Source organism: Lolium perenne, chromosome 1 (assembly GCF_019359855.2).
Source record: "Lolium perenne isolate Kyuss_39 chromosome 1, Kyuss_2.0, whole genome shotgun sequence".
NCBI lineage: Eukaryota > Viridiplantae > Streptophyta > Magnoliopsida > Poales > Poaceae > Lolium > Lolium perenne.
Genome location: NC_067244.2, coordinates 80,813,610 through 80,832,166, shown reverse-complemented (window position 1 = coordinate 80,832,166; position 18,557 = coordinate 80,813,610). Strand labels below are relative to the sequence as shown.

Here is an 18,557-nt window from a genome sequence, read left to right as displayed (position 1 = left end):
CTCGGAATTGGACGAAATCAAAGCCCAGGGGCCTATTTTCTCACGAAGCTTCCAGAAGTCCGAAGGAGAGACGAAGAGGGGCCACGGAGGGGCCACACCATAGGGCGGCGCGGCCCCCCCCTTGGCCGCGCCGGCCTGTAGTGTGGGGCCCCCGTGCCGCCTCTTGACCTGCCCTTCCGCCTATAAAAAGTCTCCGTGACGAAACCCCCAGTACCGAGAGCCACGATACGGAAAACCTTCCAGAGACGCCGCCGCCGCCGATCCCATCTCGGGGGATCCAGGAGATCGCCTCCGGCACCCTGCCGGAGAGGGGAATCATCTCCCGGAGGACTCTACGCCGCCATGGTCGCCTCCGGTGTGATGTGTGAGTAGTCTACCCCTGGACTATGGGTCCATAGCAGTAGCTAGATGGTTGTCTTCTCCCCATTGTGCTATCATTGTCGGATCTTGTGAGCTGCCTAACATGATCAAGATCATCTATCTGTAATTCTATATGTTGCGTTTGTTGGGATCCGATGAATAGAGAATACTTGTTATGTTGATTATCAAAGTTATGCTATGTGTTGTTTATGATCTTGCATGCTTTCCGTTACTAGTAGATGCTCTGGCCAAGTAGATGCTTGTAACTCCAAGAGGGAGTACTTATGCTCGATAGTGGGTTCATGCCTGCATTGACACCGGGACAAGTGATGAGAAAGTTCTAAGGTTGTGTTGTGCTGTTGCCACTAGGGATAAAACATTAGTGCTATGTTCAAGGATGTAGTCACTAGTTACATTACGCACCATACTTAATGCAATTGTCTGTTGTTTGCAACTTAATACTGGAGGGGGTTCGGATGATAACCTGAAGGTGGACTTTTTAGGCATAGATGCAGTTGGATGACGGTCTATGTACTTTGTCGTAATGCCCAATTAAATCTCACTATACTCATCATGATATGTATGTGCATGGTCATGCTCTCTTTATTTGTCAATTGCCCAACTGTAATTTGTTCACCCAACATGTTGTTCGTCTTATGGGAGAGACACCTCTAGTGAACTGTGGACCCCGGTCCAATTCTCTTTACTGAAATACAATCTCTTGCAATACTGTTCTCTTTGTTTTCTGCAATCCATCATCTTCCACACAATACGGTTAACTCTTTGTTACAGCAAGCCGGTGAGATTGACAACCTCACGGTTTCGTTGGGGCAAAGTACTTTGGTTGTGTTGTGCAGGTTCCACGTTGGCGCCGGAATCCCTGGTGTTGCGCCGCACTACATCCCGCCGCCATCAACCTTCAACGTGCTTCTTGGCTCCTCCTGGTTCGATAAACCTTGGTTTCTTTCTGAGGGAAAACTTGCTGCTGTGTGCATCATACCTTCCTCTTGGGGTTGCCCAACGAACGTGTGAAATACACGCCATCAAGCTAAATTTCTGGCGCCGTTGCCGGGGAGATCAAGACACGCTGCAAGGGGAGTCTCCACTTCTCAATCTCTTTACTTTGTTTTTGTCTTGCTTAGTTTTATTTACTACTTTGTTTGCTGCACTAAATCAAAATACAAAAAAATTAGTTGCTAGTTTTACTTTATTTGCTATCTTGTTTGCTATATCTAAAACAAAAAAAAATTAGTTTACTTGCATTTACTTTATCTAGTTTGCTTTATTTACTGTTGCTAAAATGGCCAACGCTGAAAATACTAAGTTGTGTGACTTCACAACCACAAATAATAATGATTTCTTATGCACACCTATTGCTCCACCTGCTACTACAGCAGAATTCTTTGAAATTAAACCTGCTTTACTGAATCTTGTTATGCGAGAGCAATTTTCTGGTGTTAGTTCTGATGATGCTGCTGCCCATCTTAATAATTTTGTTGAATTATGTGAAATGCAAAAATATAAAGATGTAGATGGTGATATTATTAAACTAAAATTGTTCCCTTTCTCATTAAGAGGAAGAGCTAAAGATTGGTTGCTATCTCTGCCTAAGAATAGTATTGATTCATGGACTAAATGCAAGGATGCTTTTATTGGTAGATATTATCCCCCTGCTAAAATTATATCTTTGAGGAGTAGCATAATGAATTTTAAACAATTAGATACTGAACATGTTGCTCAAGCTTGGGAAAGAATGAAATCTCTGGTTAAAAATTGCCCAACCCATGGACTGACTACTTGGATGATCATCCAAACCTTCTATGCAGGACTAAATTTTTCTTCACGGAATTTATTGGATTCAGCTGCTGGAGGTACCTTTATGTCCATCACTCTTGGTGAAGCAACAAAGCTTCTTGATAATATGATGATCAACTACTCTGAATGGCACACGGAAAGGGCTCCACAAGGTAAGAAGGTAAATTCTGTCGAAGAAACCTCTTCCTTGAGTGATAAGATTGATGCTATTATGTCTATGCTTGTGAATGATAGGACTAATATTGATCCTAATAATGTTCCGTTAGCTTCATTGGTTGCACAAGAAGAACATGTTGATGTAAACTTCATTAAAAATAATAATTTCAATAACAATGCTTACCGGAACAATTCTAGTAACAACTATAGGCCATATCCTTATAATAATGGCAACGGCTATGGTAATTCTTATGGTAATTCTTACAACAATAATAGGAATTCACCCCCTGGACTTGAAGCCATGCTTAAAGAATTTATTAGTACACAAACTGCTTTTAACAAATCTGTTGAAGAAAAGCTTGGGAAAATTGATATACTTGCTTCTAAAGTCGATAGTCTTGTCATTGATGTTGATCTTTTGAAATCAAAAGTTTTGCCTAATGAGAATCATCATAATAAAATTACTACTACAGCAAATGCCATTCAAGTTAGAATTAATGAGAATATAAGATTAATGGCTGAACTGCGTGCTAGGTGGGATAGAGAAGAAAATGAAAAACTAGCTAAAGAAAAGAATATAGCTAAAGTTTGGACTATTACCACCACTAGTAATGCTAATGCTACACATGTTGCTGCACCTCCCACTAATACTAATAAAAGAATTGGTGTTAGCAATGTTTCCACTTCTAATGCAAAGCGCGAAAAACTGCCTAAAACTGCTAAAACTGCTGAAACTGCCTGTGATAAAGCTGCTGAAATTTTTTCCAACATTGGGGATGATGATCCCATTGCTTTAGATTATAATGGTTTGAATTTTGATGATTGCCACATCTCTGAAGTTATAAAGTTCTTGCAAAAACTTGCTAAAAGTCCTAATGCTAGTGCTATAAATTTGGCTTTTACACATCATATTACAAATGCTCTTATAAAAGCTAGAGAAGAGAAACTAGAGCGTGAAGCCTCTATTCCTAAAAAGTTAGAGGATGGTTGGGAGCCCATCATTAAGATGAAGATTAAAGATTTTGATTGTAATGCTTTATGTGATCTTGGTGCAAGTATTTGTTATGCCTAAGAAAATTTATAATATGCTTGACTTGCCACCGCTGAAAAATTGTTATTTGGATGTTAATCTTGCTGATCATTCTACAAAGAAACCTTTGGGGAAAGTTGATAATGTTCGCATTACCGTTAACAATAACCTTGTTCCCGTTGATTTTGTTGTCTTGGATATTGAATGCAATGCATCTTGTCCCATTATATTGGGAAGACCTTTTCTTCGAACTGTTGGTGCTATTATTGATATGAAGGAAGGTAATATAAAATATCAATTTCCTCTCAAGAAAGGTATGGAACACTTCCCTAGAAAGAGGATGAAGGTACCTTTTGACTCTATTATGAGAACAAATTATGATGTTGACACTTCGTCTCTTGATAATACTTGATACACACTTTCTGCGCCTAGCTGAAAGGCGTTAAAGAAAAGCGCTTATGGGAGACAACCCATGTTTTTACCTACAGTACTTTGTTTTTATTTTGTGTCTTGGAAGTTGTTTACTACTGTAGCAATCTCTCCTTATCTTAGTTTTGTGTTTTGTTGTGCCAAGTTAAGCCGTTGATAGAAAAGTAAGTACTAGATTTGGATTACTGCACAGTTCCAGATTTCTTTGCTGTCACGAATCTGGGTCCACCTCCCTGTAGGTAGCTCAGAAAATTAAGCCAATTTACGTGCATGATCCTCAGATATGTACGCAACTTTCATTCAATTTGAGCATTTTCATTTGAGCAAGTCTGGTGCCATTTTAAAATTCGTCAATACGAACTGTTCTGTTTTGACAGATTCTGCCTTTTATTTCGCATTGCCTCTTTCGCTATGTTGGATGAATTTCTTTGATCCATTAATATCCAGTAGCATTATGCAATGTCCAGAAGTGTTAAGAATGATTGTGTTACCTCTGAATATGTCAATTTATATTATGCACTAACCCTCTAATGAGTTGTTTCGAGTTTGGTGTGGAGGAAGTTTTCAAGGATCAAGAGAGGAGTATGATGCAACATGATCAAGGAGAGTGAAAGCTCTAAGCTTGGGGATGCACCCGGTGGTTCACCCCTGCATATATCAAGAAGACTCAAGCGTCTAAGCTTGGGGATACCCAAGGCATCCCCTTCTTCATCGACAACATTATCAGGTTCCTCCCCTGAAACTATATTTTTATTCCATCACATCTTATGTGCTTTTTCTTGGAGCGTCGGTTTGTTTTTGTTTTTTGTTTTGTTTGAATAAAATGGATCCTAGCATTCACTTTATGGGAGAGAGACACGCTCCGCTGTAGCATATGGACAAGTATGTCCTTGGTTTCTACTCATAGTATTCATGGCGAAGTTTCTCCTTCGTTAAATTGTTATATGGTTGGAATTGGAAAATGATACATGTAGTAATTGCTATAAATGTCTTGGGTAATGTGATACTTGGCAATTGTTGTGCTCATGATTAAGCTCTTGCATCATATGCTTTGCACCCATTAATGAAGAAATACATAGAGCATGCTAAAATTTGGTTTGCATATTTGGTTTCTCTAAGGTCTAGATAATTTCTAGTATTGAGTTTGAACAACAAGGAAGACGGTGTAGAGTCTTATAATGTTTTCAATATGTCTTTTATGTGAGTTTTGCTGCACCGGTTCATCCTTGTGTTTGTTTCAAATAAGCCTTGCTAGCCTAAACCTTGTATCGAGAGGGAATACTTCTCATGCATCCAAAATACTTGAGCCAACCACTATGCCATTTGTGTCCACCATACCTACCTATACTACATGGTATTTTCCCGCCATTCCAAAGTAAATTGCTTGAGTGCTACCTTTAAAATTCCATCATTCACCTTTGCAATATATAGCTCATGGGACAAATAGCTTAAAAACTATTGTGGTATTGAATATGTAATTATGCACTTTATCTCTTATTAAGTTGCTTGTTGTGCGATAACCATGTTCACTGGGACGCCATCAACTTTTCATTGTTGAATTTCATGTGAGTTGCTATGCATGTTCGTCTTGTCTGAAGTAAGAGAGATCTACCACCATATGGTTAAGCATGCATATGTTAGAGAAGAACATTGGGCCGCTAACTAAAGCCATGATCCATGGTGGAAGTTTCAGTTTTGGACAACAATCCTCAAATCTCAAATGAGAAAATTATTAATTGTTGGTATATGCTTATGCATAAAAGAGGAGTCCATTATCTGTTGTCTATGTTGTCCCGGTATGGATGTCTAAGTTGAAGAATAATCAATAGCGAGAAATCCAATGCGAGCTTTCTCCTTAGACCTTTGTACAAAGCGGCATAGAGGTACCCCTTTGTGACACTTGGTAAAAACAATGCATTGTGATGACCCGGTAGTCCAAGCTAATTAGGACAAGGTGCGGGCACTATTAGTACACTATGCATGAGGCTTGCAACTTATAAGATATAATTTACATGATGCATATGCTTTATTACTACCGTTGACAAAATTGTTTCATGTTTTCAAAATCAAAGCTCTAGCACAAATATAGCAATCGATGCTTTTCCTCTATGGAGGACCATTCTTTTACTTTCAATGTTGAGTCGGTTCACCTATTTCTCTCCACCTCAAGAAGCAAACACTTGTGTGAACTGTGCATTGATTCCTACATATTTGCTTATTGCACTTATTATATTACTCTATGTTGACAATATCCATGAGATATACATGTTACAAGTTGAAAGCAACCGCTGAAACTTAATCTTCTTTTGTGTTGCTTCAATGCCTTTACTTTGAATTATTGCTTTATGAGTTAACTCTTATGCAAGACTTATTGATGCTTGTCTTGAAGTGCTATTCATGAAAAGTCTTTGCTATATGATTCACTTGTTTACTCATGTCATATACATTGTTTCGATAGCTGCATTCACTACATATGCTTTACAAATAGTATGATCAAGATTATGATGGCATGTCACTCCGTAAATTATACGTGTTATCGTTTTACCTGCTCGGGACGAGCAGTAGCGATGCTTGGGGAGGCTGATTCGTCTCCGACGTATCGATAATTTCTTATGTTCCATGCCACATTATTGATGTTATCTACATGTTTTATGCACACTTTATGTCATTTTCGTGCATTTCCTGGAACTAACCTATAAACAAGATGCCGTAGGGCCGATTCTTGTTTTCTGCTGTTTTTGGTTTCAGAAATCCTAGTAAGGAAATATTCTCGGAATTGGACGAAATCAAAGCCCGGGGGCCTATTTTCTCACGAAGCTTCCAAGTCCGAAGGAGAGACGAAGAGGGGCCACGGAGGGGCCACACCATAGGCGGCGCGGCCCCCCTTGGCCGCGCCGGCCTGTAGTGTGGGGCCCCGTGCCGCCTCTTGACCTGCCCTTCCGCCTATAAAAAGTCTCCGTGACGAAACCCCCGATGCGAGAGCCACGATACGGAAAACCTTCCGCAGACGCCGCCGCCGCCGATCCCATCTCGGGGATCCAGAGATCGCCTCCGGCACCCTGCCGGAGAGGGGAATCATCTCCCGGAGGACTCTACGCCGCCATGGTCGCCTCCGGTGTGATGTGTGAGTAGTCTACCCCTGGACTATGGGTCCATAGCAGTAGCTAGATGGTTGTCTTCTCCCCGTTGTGCTATCATTGTCGGATCTTGTGAGCTGCCTAACATGATCAAGATCATCTATCTGTAATTCTATATGTTGCGTTTGTTGGGATCCGATGAATAGAGAATACTTGTTATGTTGATTATCAAAGTTATGCTATGTGTTGTTTATGATCTTGCATGCTTTCCGTTACTAGTAGATGCTCGCCAAGTAGATGCTTGTAACTCCAAGAGCGAGGACTTATGCTCGATAGTGGGTTCATGCCCGCATTGACACAGGACAAGTGATGTAAAGTTCTAAGGTTGTGTTGTGCTGTTGCCACTAGGGATAAAACATTAGTGCTATGTTCAAGGATGTAGTCACTAGTTACATTACGCACCATACTTAATGCAATTGTCTGTTGTTTGCAACTTAATACTGGAGGGGGTTCGGATGATAACCTGAAGGTGGACTTTTTAGGCATAGATGCAGTTGGATGACAGTCTATGTACTTTGTCGTAATGCCCAATTAAATCTCACTATACTCATCATGATATGTATGTGCATGGTCATGCTCTCTTTATTTGTCAATTGCCCAACTGTAATTTGTTCACCCAACATGCTGTTCGTCTTATGGGAGAGACACCTCTAGTGAACTGTGGACCCCGGTCCAATTCTCTTTACTGAAATACAATCTCTTGCAATCTTGTTCTACTGTTTTCTGCAAACAATCATCTTCCACACAATACGGTTAACTCTTTGTTACAGCAAGCCGGTGAGATTGACAACCTCACTGTTTCGTTGGGGCAAAGTACTTTGGTTGTGTTGTGCAGGTTCCACGTTGGCGCCGGAATCCCTGGTGTTGCGCCGCACTACATCCCGCCGCCATCAACCTTCAACGTGCTTCTTGGCTCCTCCTGGTTCGATAAACCTTGGTTTCTTTCTGAGGGAAAACTTGCTGCTGTGCGCATCAGACCTTCCTCTTGGGGTTGCCCAACGAACGTGTGAAATACACGCCATCAAGCATCATCGTCCGGTAAGGACGATGTTTAAAAGATTGGCAAGGATGCAATAATGCATAAGAATGAGATGCAATCGCTCTAAGCGTGACCTAACCCCGATGAATTAGGATCAGTGAGTTGTAATGATTGGTTTAGGGTGTGTTGTACTTTTAGAGTGATTCGCATACAAGGTTCTTATTCAGGTGTGATTTACTTGGTATCATAAACATGTGATGCAATATATCATAATAATAGCATTAATAGCACACAACAATAAGATTTGGTGTAATCCTAACATGTAATGAATAGTGATTGGTTTTAGCACTATATGGCATGGTTAATGATTAATTATCATATATTTCAAAAGAGTAACTTTTGAAGAACATGTTCTATGATAAAGAACAAGTATGATAATTAGGGTTGTGAAGTTATATGGTGTTCTATGGTTCTAATTGGTTTCTGGAGTAAGTAGTAGATGGATCCAAACAAGGTTGGATTCATCAACACCCAGAGCATGCAAGGTTGAGTTAAGCCTAGGCATCTAGATCAATTTATTATAAATAGTTGCTATCAAGGTTGGTTTACCTTGTTGATGATAGCTGGCTATGGGCTATAGGTTCTATTAGGCAGGATTGATGATGATTCCTTATTTTCTTCAAAAGAGTAACTTTTGAAGAACATACTTCTTAAATAATAAGAAGTATTACAATTAAGGTTGAGGTTGTCTTGTATTAGCCATTGGATCTCTAAGTAGAGAATAGTTGGTTCCTAAATAGGATGGTTCATAAGTATCTCACACTAGTAGGGTTTAGTGGAACAGGATTATGTAAAGTAAAATAGTAGGTATGGTTGCTGTTAGGGTTCATCACAATGGTGTGATGCTGAATAGGAATGAATAAGGATGATGGCTTTGGTAATAGGATCTAGGGTTTATACTTGGTTAACCCTACTTAAATATCTAGGTTGGATAAGTACTAGGTTTGATTAAGATAAGCACATGGGATGGTAATTAGTAGTGTTAGGGTCCCCATATTTTATGTGGATTTGAGTAGGCATTGAGTTGCTAAAGATGAATCTATGATTACTAATGTAGTAACATGATTACATGTTACTTAGGGTTTAGGTTTGGGAATAATTTAGGGTTCATATGAAGTAGTGGAGCTAAGGTTCCTAATTGAATCAGGGTTTTAGGGTTACGCATGAAATGATGACTTCCTAGTTTTCTACCATATGGAACTAGGGTTTCTTAATTACCATATAATTCTATGATTAATAACTTCAATTTAAAGTTGAAGTTATTAATAATTTTGAAATAAAAATAATATTGAATTTGGCATTTTATTATATTTAAACAATTAATAATCAAGATAATTATTAATCAGGGTTTAATTTCTATTAATAAAGATTTAATAAGTTCCAAATAAAGAAAATTAGTTTTAATGTTTTCTATATTTACTTCACTGGTTTTTATTTATTTTATACCTTTTTCCTAATTATTGAATTTTAATTGAATTTAAAATTAAAGGCTTAAATAACAAGTATTAAATAATTAAATTTTTATTAAAAATAAAAATTTCATTTTATATTTTTATTGGATAGGATTTATCTTTATAAGAATTTTAATATGTTATATTTATTTTTCTGAGCTATATTGGATTTTCTACAATTTATCAAAGTTTCAGCAATTATTGGATTTTGAAATAAAACAAAGGAAATGCTAATTGCACCCGGCCAGACTACCCGCAGGGACACTGACCGGTGGGCCTCTGGCCACGTCATCTGCCACGCGAGCTTGACTGGGTCAAAATTGAAGAAATGGCGCTGTAGCTCTCTGCCGGCGGGAATTTGACGACGGCGCCGCCGATCCTGGGCTCGCGCGGATGGATTATTAGCACCACTCGAACCAGAACGCCACGACGAGCCTAATGATACTAGCGCCGCTCAAAAAAGGTTGCCGGAGCTCGCTCGCCGGCGAGGCCGAGCGGCAAAGCTCACGGATACATGGCGCGACGGCGATGCAGAGCACAAAGGAGAGGGCTAAGATGCTCTAGACGATCAGTAGCTCACCAGGAGCTCGTAGAGCGTGTTGGCAAGGCCTGGGGTGGCCTGAGTCGCCGGCGACGACGGTAACCGGCGTCGGGGAAGACGATGTCGTTGGCGATGCTACGCATCGCCTCGCCTCAATTCCTTTTGCAGGATGATCAAGTCGAAGACGGCGAACACAGTGGTGGCCACGGCGAGGCTCGGGGTCTCCCCAATCGACGGCGATAGCCGGAGACTGTACGGCTAGGGTTTCGGGTTGAGCGGAAATTGAGCAGAGAGAGAGGAAAGAACTCGGCCTGGGTTCGTCGTAGGGTTTTTATAGGGTTCCAGGGTATGCCTCGTCATGCTCTCGGACGAGGAGGGGTCGACAGCGGCGTTGCGAAGACGACCACGGCGCCTCGCTGGCCTCCATGCGAGGAAGAGATGAGGACGAAGCCCCTCTCGGTGATATTTTACCAAGAGGTATGGTGGGCTGGGCCGATGGTTGGGCCTGTCTTTGGTGATGACCTGGGCCGAGCGTTGAGGCTGCCGGGCCACTTGTCGGGCTGCGACGGCCGGTAAGTCCTTTTTTATTTCCGCTTCTATTTCTTGTTTTGAATTCTGTTTTGAATTCATATTTGAATTATTTTTCTGTTTTGCGATCTTGCTCATTTCATTCATACAAGGATTATTTCAGAGTGCTGCAGAAGTCTTTAGTAGCGTATTAGCAAATTTAAAATGACATTATAACATTGGTTTATTAATTAGTATTGGTAATTGGATTAAATTTCCATTTAGGTATGAATTTATGTGTTCTTTATAATTCCTTTTGCTTCTTGGTTATATGACTCTTCTAAATTATTAGAGTGGATAACTTCTATTCAATGCATCTTTAAGATCATTATGAGGTCTTGGTTTCTTATTTGAGAGTGTTGCCCATATGCATATAATTTTATGTGAGCACTTGCTTATTAAGGTCTTGTAGGTTTTGATTATAACCACATTTCAAAAGTGGCACTAGGATTATATTTAAATAGCACCTTGAAATACCTAAGGTAGATACTACTCTTATTATGGGTTGGTCTTAATTAAGTGGTTGATCACCACCATGGTTCTAATCAAATGGTGTAGCACTAGATTATTCTTAAGTTCCAGAATTAAGCATGAGCTTTAATTAGTGAACAATTCTAGGGTTATGAATATACTTTCCTAATGGCACATGGTTTAGAATTTGATTGTGTCTTAGGTTTTAGTTGTGATTACCCAAGTGACACACAAGCTAGGTTTAAGTCATAATTCTAGGTTATAGATATGGGTGACACCATATTGTATGTGCTAGGGTTTAATTTCCCCTAACCATGATAAGGTGGGTACTTACTTAATAGTTGAGGTTCTCCTTTAGTTACTAAGGACTTGAGAGTTAGTTTTGTCTTCTCCTAATTAACTTCTATTACTATTCTCAATTTATCATTAAAGTAACTAAAGTGGTTATGGTTCTTTTTATAGTTAACTTTGGTTATATGGATGATTTGTTTCTCACCATATAAAGTATGGAGTTTGACTCTAAGATTTTCTTAGGTTCTTTAGTTGAGGAATAAATGGAATATAGATGTGATAGGGTTCTACTTATGACCACCAAGTGATTCACAAGTGAAGGTTAGGATATGATGTTGTTGCATTTGATATTAGGTTATCTCACCACTCCAAGAGGAAATGGTTTACAACCTAATACTTTAGCTCAATGTTTGTCCTTTATTCTTAATTAGGTAAAGCTAGGATTGATATGAATGCTCTCTCTCATTTGGGAAGGACTTCAATTCTAACCTAAGGTTATTCTCCAAAGATAATGATGTAGTCACCAATATCTATGGTTAACATAAATGGGTTCTCTCTCTAGGAAAGGTATTGAATAATATCCTAGGGTTCCTCTTAAGGATGATGATTTGATCATATGGATATTTATATCCAAGGTTTGCCTCTAGGTTTGTCATTGCTTCCATAATAAATGAAATAGAACTCTCACCTCTCTAGGTTTGATGTATAATAATATGGAATAGAGAAAGATATATTTCTAGAGTTGATCTCCTTGTTATGTTTCCAGGAATAAAGTAGAATGAATACCATGAGGTTCATGGTAGGATCAAGGATTAGTTTAAGAAATGGAAAAGATAAGTGAAGAATAGTTTCTCCAATTAATGTTACTTGATTTCCAATTAAATGGATGTTCATATGTTATGGCAAGGAATATCTTGTTGTGATCTTTAATAAGATCAAGTAGTTGATCATTGAGTAAAGTGATATTGTGTTGATTATTAGTTCTATTTGATCTAACCCTTTAGATCAAATCATCTCTACTCAAAACAAGGTTTTGACAAAGTCACTTTGAGATTTATAGCGCTTGACTTGATGTGCTACTTCAATTCCGCCAAGGTCAAGTGAAACTTCAGTTACTGTGACTGTTTTACTTTAAAGCGCGAAAATTCCCCAGATTTTCTATGCATGAATGCAATGCACACATCTGTTTCCTTTATTTTTGTAACCCCATTACCTGGGATATTACAGTCTCTACCCCTTAAACTAAACTTCGTCCTCGAAGTTTGATCTCTCTCACATTTCCGGAGTGTGAATCTGACTTGTGCAGACTATATTTTTTCTCGAACTCCGTATTGATCTTGTTGGATATATTTGAATATATCCCTTGTCCAGATTCTTCCTGGAATCCATTAGTGCCTGTCTCTGAACCATGGCTTCTACTGCAATTCCATGATTTCTTTCAATACCATAATCTTGTTTCATTTCCCATTGAAGATTCAATGATTGGAACTTATTCTGATGCTGCTAGTCTTAACTGATGACTAGTTGATAACATACTCCTATTTGGTAATTAGGTCTTTGTTTTCCCTTACTACCAAAAGTGCAATAATGGTACTTGGTAAGGTACTCATCATAGAATTGGCCTTGATGGTTTATTTCCCTAAGAATGGATTAGACTCATTTAGTCCATCCAATCATGGTTTATAGTTGATACCTATAACTATTTTGGGTTATTTAGGTTCCATGAAAGGAATCCTTCTATTAGTATTTGATTTTGGTATGGTCAATCTTCTTCAGTCTTTGGCCATCTTGAGCTTTATTGAGCCTGTTGGATTTTCCTCGTCCAACTTCTTTATGCTTGACTTACTTTAACTTTAGTTCTTCTGAGTAAATACTACTCACTTTCTCAAGTTATAGTCATCTTCTTACTTCCTCGAGGTATAAACCTCGGCTTCTGGTGTGACATCCTCCTGAAAGTAGTGTTCGATAATCTTATGAAAATAAGATTGAACCTTCTCTCAGTTCAGACCTTCATCAACTATCTTGCTCAAAGTATTGATTCATTTTGGATCCAACTGATCCCTCGCTCTCCCCCTTAGGGATGTCCTAATGGTTGATAAGCTTATCTTCCCCAACCAACTAGCTCCTAGGTTAGGCTATATGCCTTTTCCTGGGCTTTCTATTGTACTTTTATAGGGTATCCTATTGGGATTGATTGTGTACCCACATGGCTGTGAATATCAGTATGATATGTTAGTTGGTTATGCAACTATGGTTATTCCAACTTTACACAGGACAAGTGTGTTGCCCATGGAAGCTTGAGCAATTTAAAGATATTATTCTGCAACTAATATTGTGCTACATGAAGAAGTTGTGTTCAACAAACTAATTGGGTCGGAATAAGTATGGTTAAAGTCCTATGCATCCGTCCTTGTGCTCCATCCACTTCCTTTTTCGAACTTCTTAGATGATGAGCTCCCCCGGTGATTTGAAAATTGGTTCATTGCTTCATTTGATCTTCGTACCAGCTATGGATCCAGGCATTCTGATTTCATATGACCTAGTTGTCCACATCCAAAATAGGTAATATCCTGTTGCGTGCAGTCCTTGGCGTAGTGACCTTTTCTTGCACAGTTATGGCATCGAACTCGACTATAAAACGGTGTGATTGTCTCATCTCTAGTTTGGAAATTCATCTCTGACTGAGTTTGTTGTATCTGAATTGGTTGTGGTTCCAACCTTGCCTTCCGTTTTCTTTCATTCTGCACTTCTTCATAATCATTCTCCAAAGTAATTGCAGTATCCACTAGCTCGTGGAACCTTGTGCATTTGGTTAGATTCAACTGCATTTTCAGAAATGGATTCATCCCTTTTAAGAACCTTTTTATCCTTTTCTCCTCTGTGTTCACATCCTCTGCTGCATAACGTGATAAACGATCAAACTCTCCTAGATATTTCCATACCGACAAGTCATTCTGCTTCAAGGTCTCGAAGTCTTTTCTCTTTAGCTCCATGATACTTTCAGGAACCTGAGCTTCTCGGAACTTCTTCTTAAACTCGTCCCACGTGAAAACATGTCCCGAAGGTTGAATTAGAATCACGTTATCCCACCATGACGCTGCTAGTCCTGATAGTAGATAGGTGGCATATCTAACCTTCTCTTCATCATTACACTGAACTGTCTTTAATTTCCGCTCAGTGTCCCTCAACCAATCATCCGCATCCATAGGTTCTGGTGCGGTAGCAAAAGTCAGTGGATTGGTTTGTAGGAATTCCGTAAGACTCACTCCTTTTGGCCCTCCATTTCTGATACCTCCATTATTCTCACGTATCAAACGACTGAAAAACTCATTTTGTAGTGCTAAGTTTGCTGCTCTATCCTCAGCCATCCTTTCCATGTGCTCAAAGAATTCTTGCTCAACCAGGACAGGGGTTGATGTTGACGATCTAGTGGCGGAGAATGCCTCTTCCATCCGCTTAGCTTCTCTTTCCTGATCTTCTTTTGCCTCCCTCTCTTCATGAGTCGTTACTATTTCCTCAGTTGGTTGGTAACTCGTCTCTCCCTCACGCGATCCCATTTACCCTCTAGACCTGTAACATCAAGAAAGAACTCAATGATGCAACATGCATTTGCACACCAAGGTCAAACTTCATGCACAGATCTAGTCAATCAATGAAAATCCAATAAAATCCAAGAAGATTCAGCTTTGTGCTTATAATACAAATCATCATAGGCCTGAATAAAATAGTTGAGTAAGACATCTCTAAACATCAGGCTCTGATGTGTAGTATATAACACCACATAAGATAGGTTTAAATCGTGATACTTAGCACGAATATATGGGATTCTACTATTTGTCTCACCCTTTACCTTAATTGCACATTTGCAATGAGATAAACTTGAAACAAAATGGTCTAGGATAGTTAAGGTTAACCTAATTTTCTTTGGAAGTATTAATTTAGCTTCCCTTTTTGTTGAGGAATACCTCACATGATATCTTTAGGTTCCAACATCGTCACTCTAAACACATAACTATGGAAATATAACTCTTATACTTCCATGTGTTCTTACCATGTAACTAGGGTTCTGATGTACTTGACACAGTTCCCATGGTTTTGGAACACAAATCTTGCTCTGTTGTTGAAGACCTGACTTATTATTGTACTCCTCCTAAGTATTTATGATGATTTAGTCCATCACATAACGATTCTCAGGTGAATCATATATGATTAACAACTCTACCATGTAAGTAAACATATTTTATCCATATCTCTCTTCCTTACCTCCCATGATTGACTCATCAGGGTCTATACTACTTTATCTAACTTATATTTACCACTTACTATCAATTATTTCACAAGTTGGGATAGATTTTACTTACCCATTACTTGTCAGATTATACCTGCTAATAGGATATTTTTCTTATACACATATCGTCATTACTTGACATCACTCCTATTATAGGTCTGGATAATTCTTACTTAACCATAACAAGTGTTGGTATACATCTTCCAATAGGATATCTTCCTTATGGTTGTATCCTCTCTTTGGACTACCATGTATTGTATACCAACTGTGATCTACCCATCTATTGTTTAGGAACTTAATTAGGTACTACATGTTTGGGATTAGCTGACTAACTTTACTTTATCTTGGTAAGTTAGGTAAGAAATGTTGACTCAAGTGTGTCAGGATTATTCTCAAGTGAATATCCATCTCCAGTCATAAGAAGTATTTGGTTTACCTAGGACAACTTCCTATAGACACTACCAATCCTATAGGTCTCATTTAAAGGGTTTTAATCCTAGGGTCAAAGCATTTGCTCTGATACCAACTGTGATGACCCGGCATACCACTGCATGGTGTAGTATGCAAGTCTGATATAACACCAATGAAACACCGTTCCACTAGTATTATATCGCTCAGAGTGGTACAACAGAAACATATGCGGGTCCAAGGCATGTCTATAGAATTACAACATTGACTCTGTTACATAAGATCATCACAGCCTCCTACTTTACAATGAGGTAAAATTGCAAATAAACTCCAGAAGAACGACTCGTAGTCTAGTCTTATCACGAACTCTACTTGTAGAGTATTTAACTAACTCTATAGGCTATGAATAGATTCTAGCTAAGTAGGAGCTAGGTTTAGGAAGCTAGTTCCTTTCTATTGCTAATCTAGGTATTCTCCTTGTTGGATGTGATATCTGATTCTTCTGACAGGGTCATGTCCCGTGAAGTAGTTGTTGACTCCTCGGTCTCCGAGTTGCACTGTAGATCCTCCTTCAATGCCTCCATATCTAAGCAGGGGATTTAAGAGTGGGATGAGTACGAGCGTACTCAACAAGTTCATTATAGGAAAGAGGTGTTTAATGCACTAGCTACAGCATTAAACCAGAAAGTCTAATACCAATGCAGGTTTTCATAACCATTTCTTCAAAAGGTTGCTTTTATTCAGAAGAACTATGTCCGTCAGCCTTCACCGGTTTACTAGAACTTCATGGAGCTCCTTTCCGGCCGCGTTCGCAGCCTCCATATCCCGAACAGGGAGTGACAGGTCACGGTTCTTTACACTCTGCAGAGGTGTGTTGCTTTACCCATAAGAGATCTTAACCTTGGTGCCAACCAAGCTGCAGGCTTGTCCACACTTCCTATGGTGTGAGGCCCGGTATAAGGTCATAGCCAATCATATTCCTCCGCTACCTCATACACCCACCCGTTGATGCAAACTCCGACCCTGGGTCCTCACCGGTGCTCTTATACCAATTAAGGATGGCCCCCGACCACGACAACAGTTCAGGTCTCTACCATGAACTCCTCCGCCGGGAGATGCAACCCATCATAGACCGCAATAACCGTGGGGACTTAAGGCTTCCCCAGCCCACCGCTTGCTCCTCGGGCGACAAGTGTCTACGGTCTCTACCGTGGGGACTTAAGGCTTCCCCAGCCCACCGCTTGCCCCCTTGGAATACAAGTGTCTACGGTAAAGCGCGTCCGTTGATGTACAAGAGGTGGAAATACCATTGACTATTCCGTCCCACTCCAGATCTTATGGTTAACACGGGTATTACGGCACAAGAATCACTGGACGACATTTGTTGTTTAATCCTAGATGGATATAAACCCTTGCAATGGAACCTCCACCATATCAACACAATCCATGGTTCCATTGCCCACCACATAGTCATATTCATAGTTATGAAAGTAGTGGTTTTGGTTTTTATGCAATAGTGATAATCATAGTACTTTGCAAGTAATTTGATAGAAATACTCAAATGACATGAGCAAGTGATGAACTTGCCTTTCTTGACTGCAAGATTATGCAGGCAAGGTCTTCGATACGCAATAACTCCAAATTCTGAAATAGCATCATCGTCCGGTAAGGACGATGTTTAAAACATTGGCAAGGATGCAATAATGCATAAGAATGAGATGCAATCGCTCTAAGCGTGTCCTAACCCCGATGAATTAGGATCAGTGAGTTGTAATGATTGGTTTAGGGTGTGTTGTACTTTTAGAGTGATTCACATACAAGGTTCTTATTCAGGTGTGATTTACTTGGTATCATAAACATGTGATGCAATATATCATAATAATAGCATTAATAGCACACAACAATAAGATTTGGTGTAATCCTAACATGTAATGAATAGTGATTGGTTTTAGCACTATATGGCATGGTTAATGATTAATTATCATATATTTCAAAAGAGTAACTTTTGAAGAACATGTTCTATGATAAAGAACAAGTATGATAATTAGGGTTGTGAAGTTATATGGTGTTCTATGGTTCTAATTGGTTTCTGGAGTAAGTAGTAGATGGATCCAAACAAGGTTGGATTCATCAACACCCAGAGCATGCAAGGTTGAGTTAAGCCTAGGCATCTAGATCAATTTATTATAAATAGTTGCTATCAAGGTTGGTTTACCTTGTTGATGATAGCTGGCTATGGGCTATAGGTTCTATTAGGCAGGATTGATGATGATTCCTTATTTTCTTCAAAAGAGTAACTTTTGAAGAACATACTTCTTAAATAATAAGAAGTATTACAATTAAGGTTGAGGTTGTCTTGTATTAGCCATTGGATCTCTAAGTAGAGAATAGTTGGTTCCTAAATAGGATGGTTCATAAGTATCTCACACTAGTAGGGTTTAGTGGAACAGGATTATGTAAAGTAAAATAGTAGGTATGGTTGCTGTTAGGGTTCATCACAATGGTGTGATGCTGAATAGGAATGAATAAGGATGATGGCTTTGGTAATAGGATCTAGGGTTTATACTTGGTTAA

The 18,557-nt window shown here is 39.3% G+C and overlaps 1 protein-coding gene across 1 annotated transcript; it reads right to left on the bottom strand.

Moving 5' to 3' along the window:
• Positions 1–13,794: 13,794 nt before the first annotated feature.
• On the bottom strand, positions 13,795–14,844 carry LOC139832642 (uncharacterized). Its single transcript, XM_071822452.1, has one exon. The coding sequence runs from the start codon at positions 14,842–14,844 to the stop codon at positions 13,795–13,797; it is 1,050 nt and encodes a 349-aa protein (XP_071678553.1).
• Positions 14,845–18,557: the final 3,713 nt, after the last annotated feature.

Bases quoted from the DNA above. Each gene is read 5' to 3' on its own strand.
- LOC139832642 (XM_071822452.1), bottom strand. From the start codon at position 14,844: ATGGGATCGCGTGAGGGAGAGACGAGTTACCAACCAACTGAGGAAATA.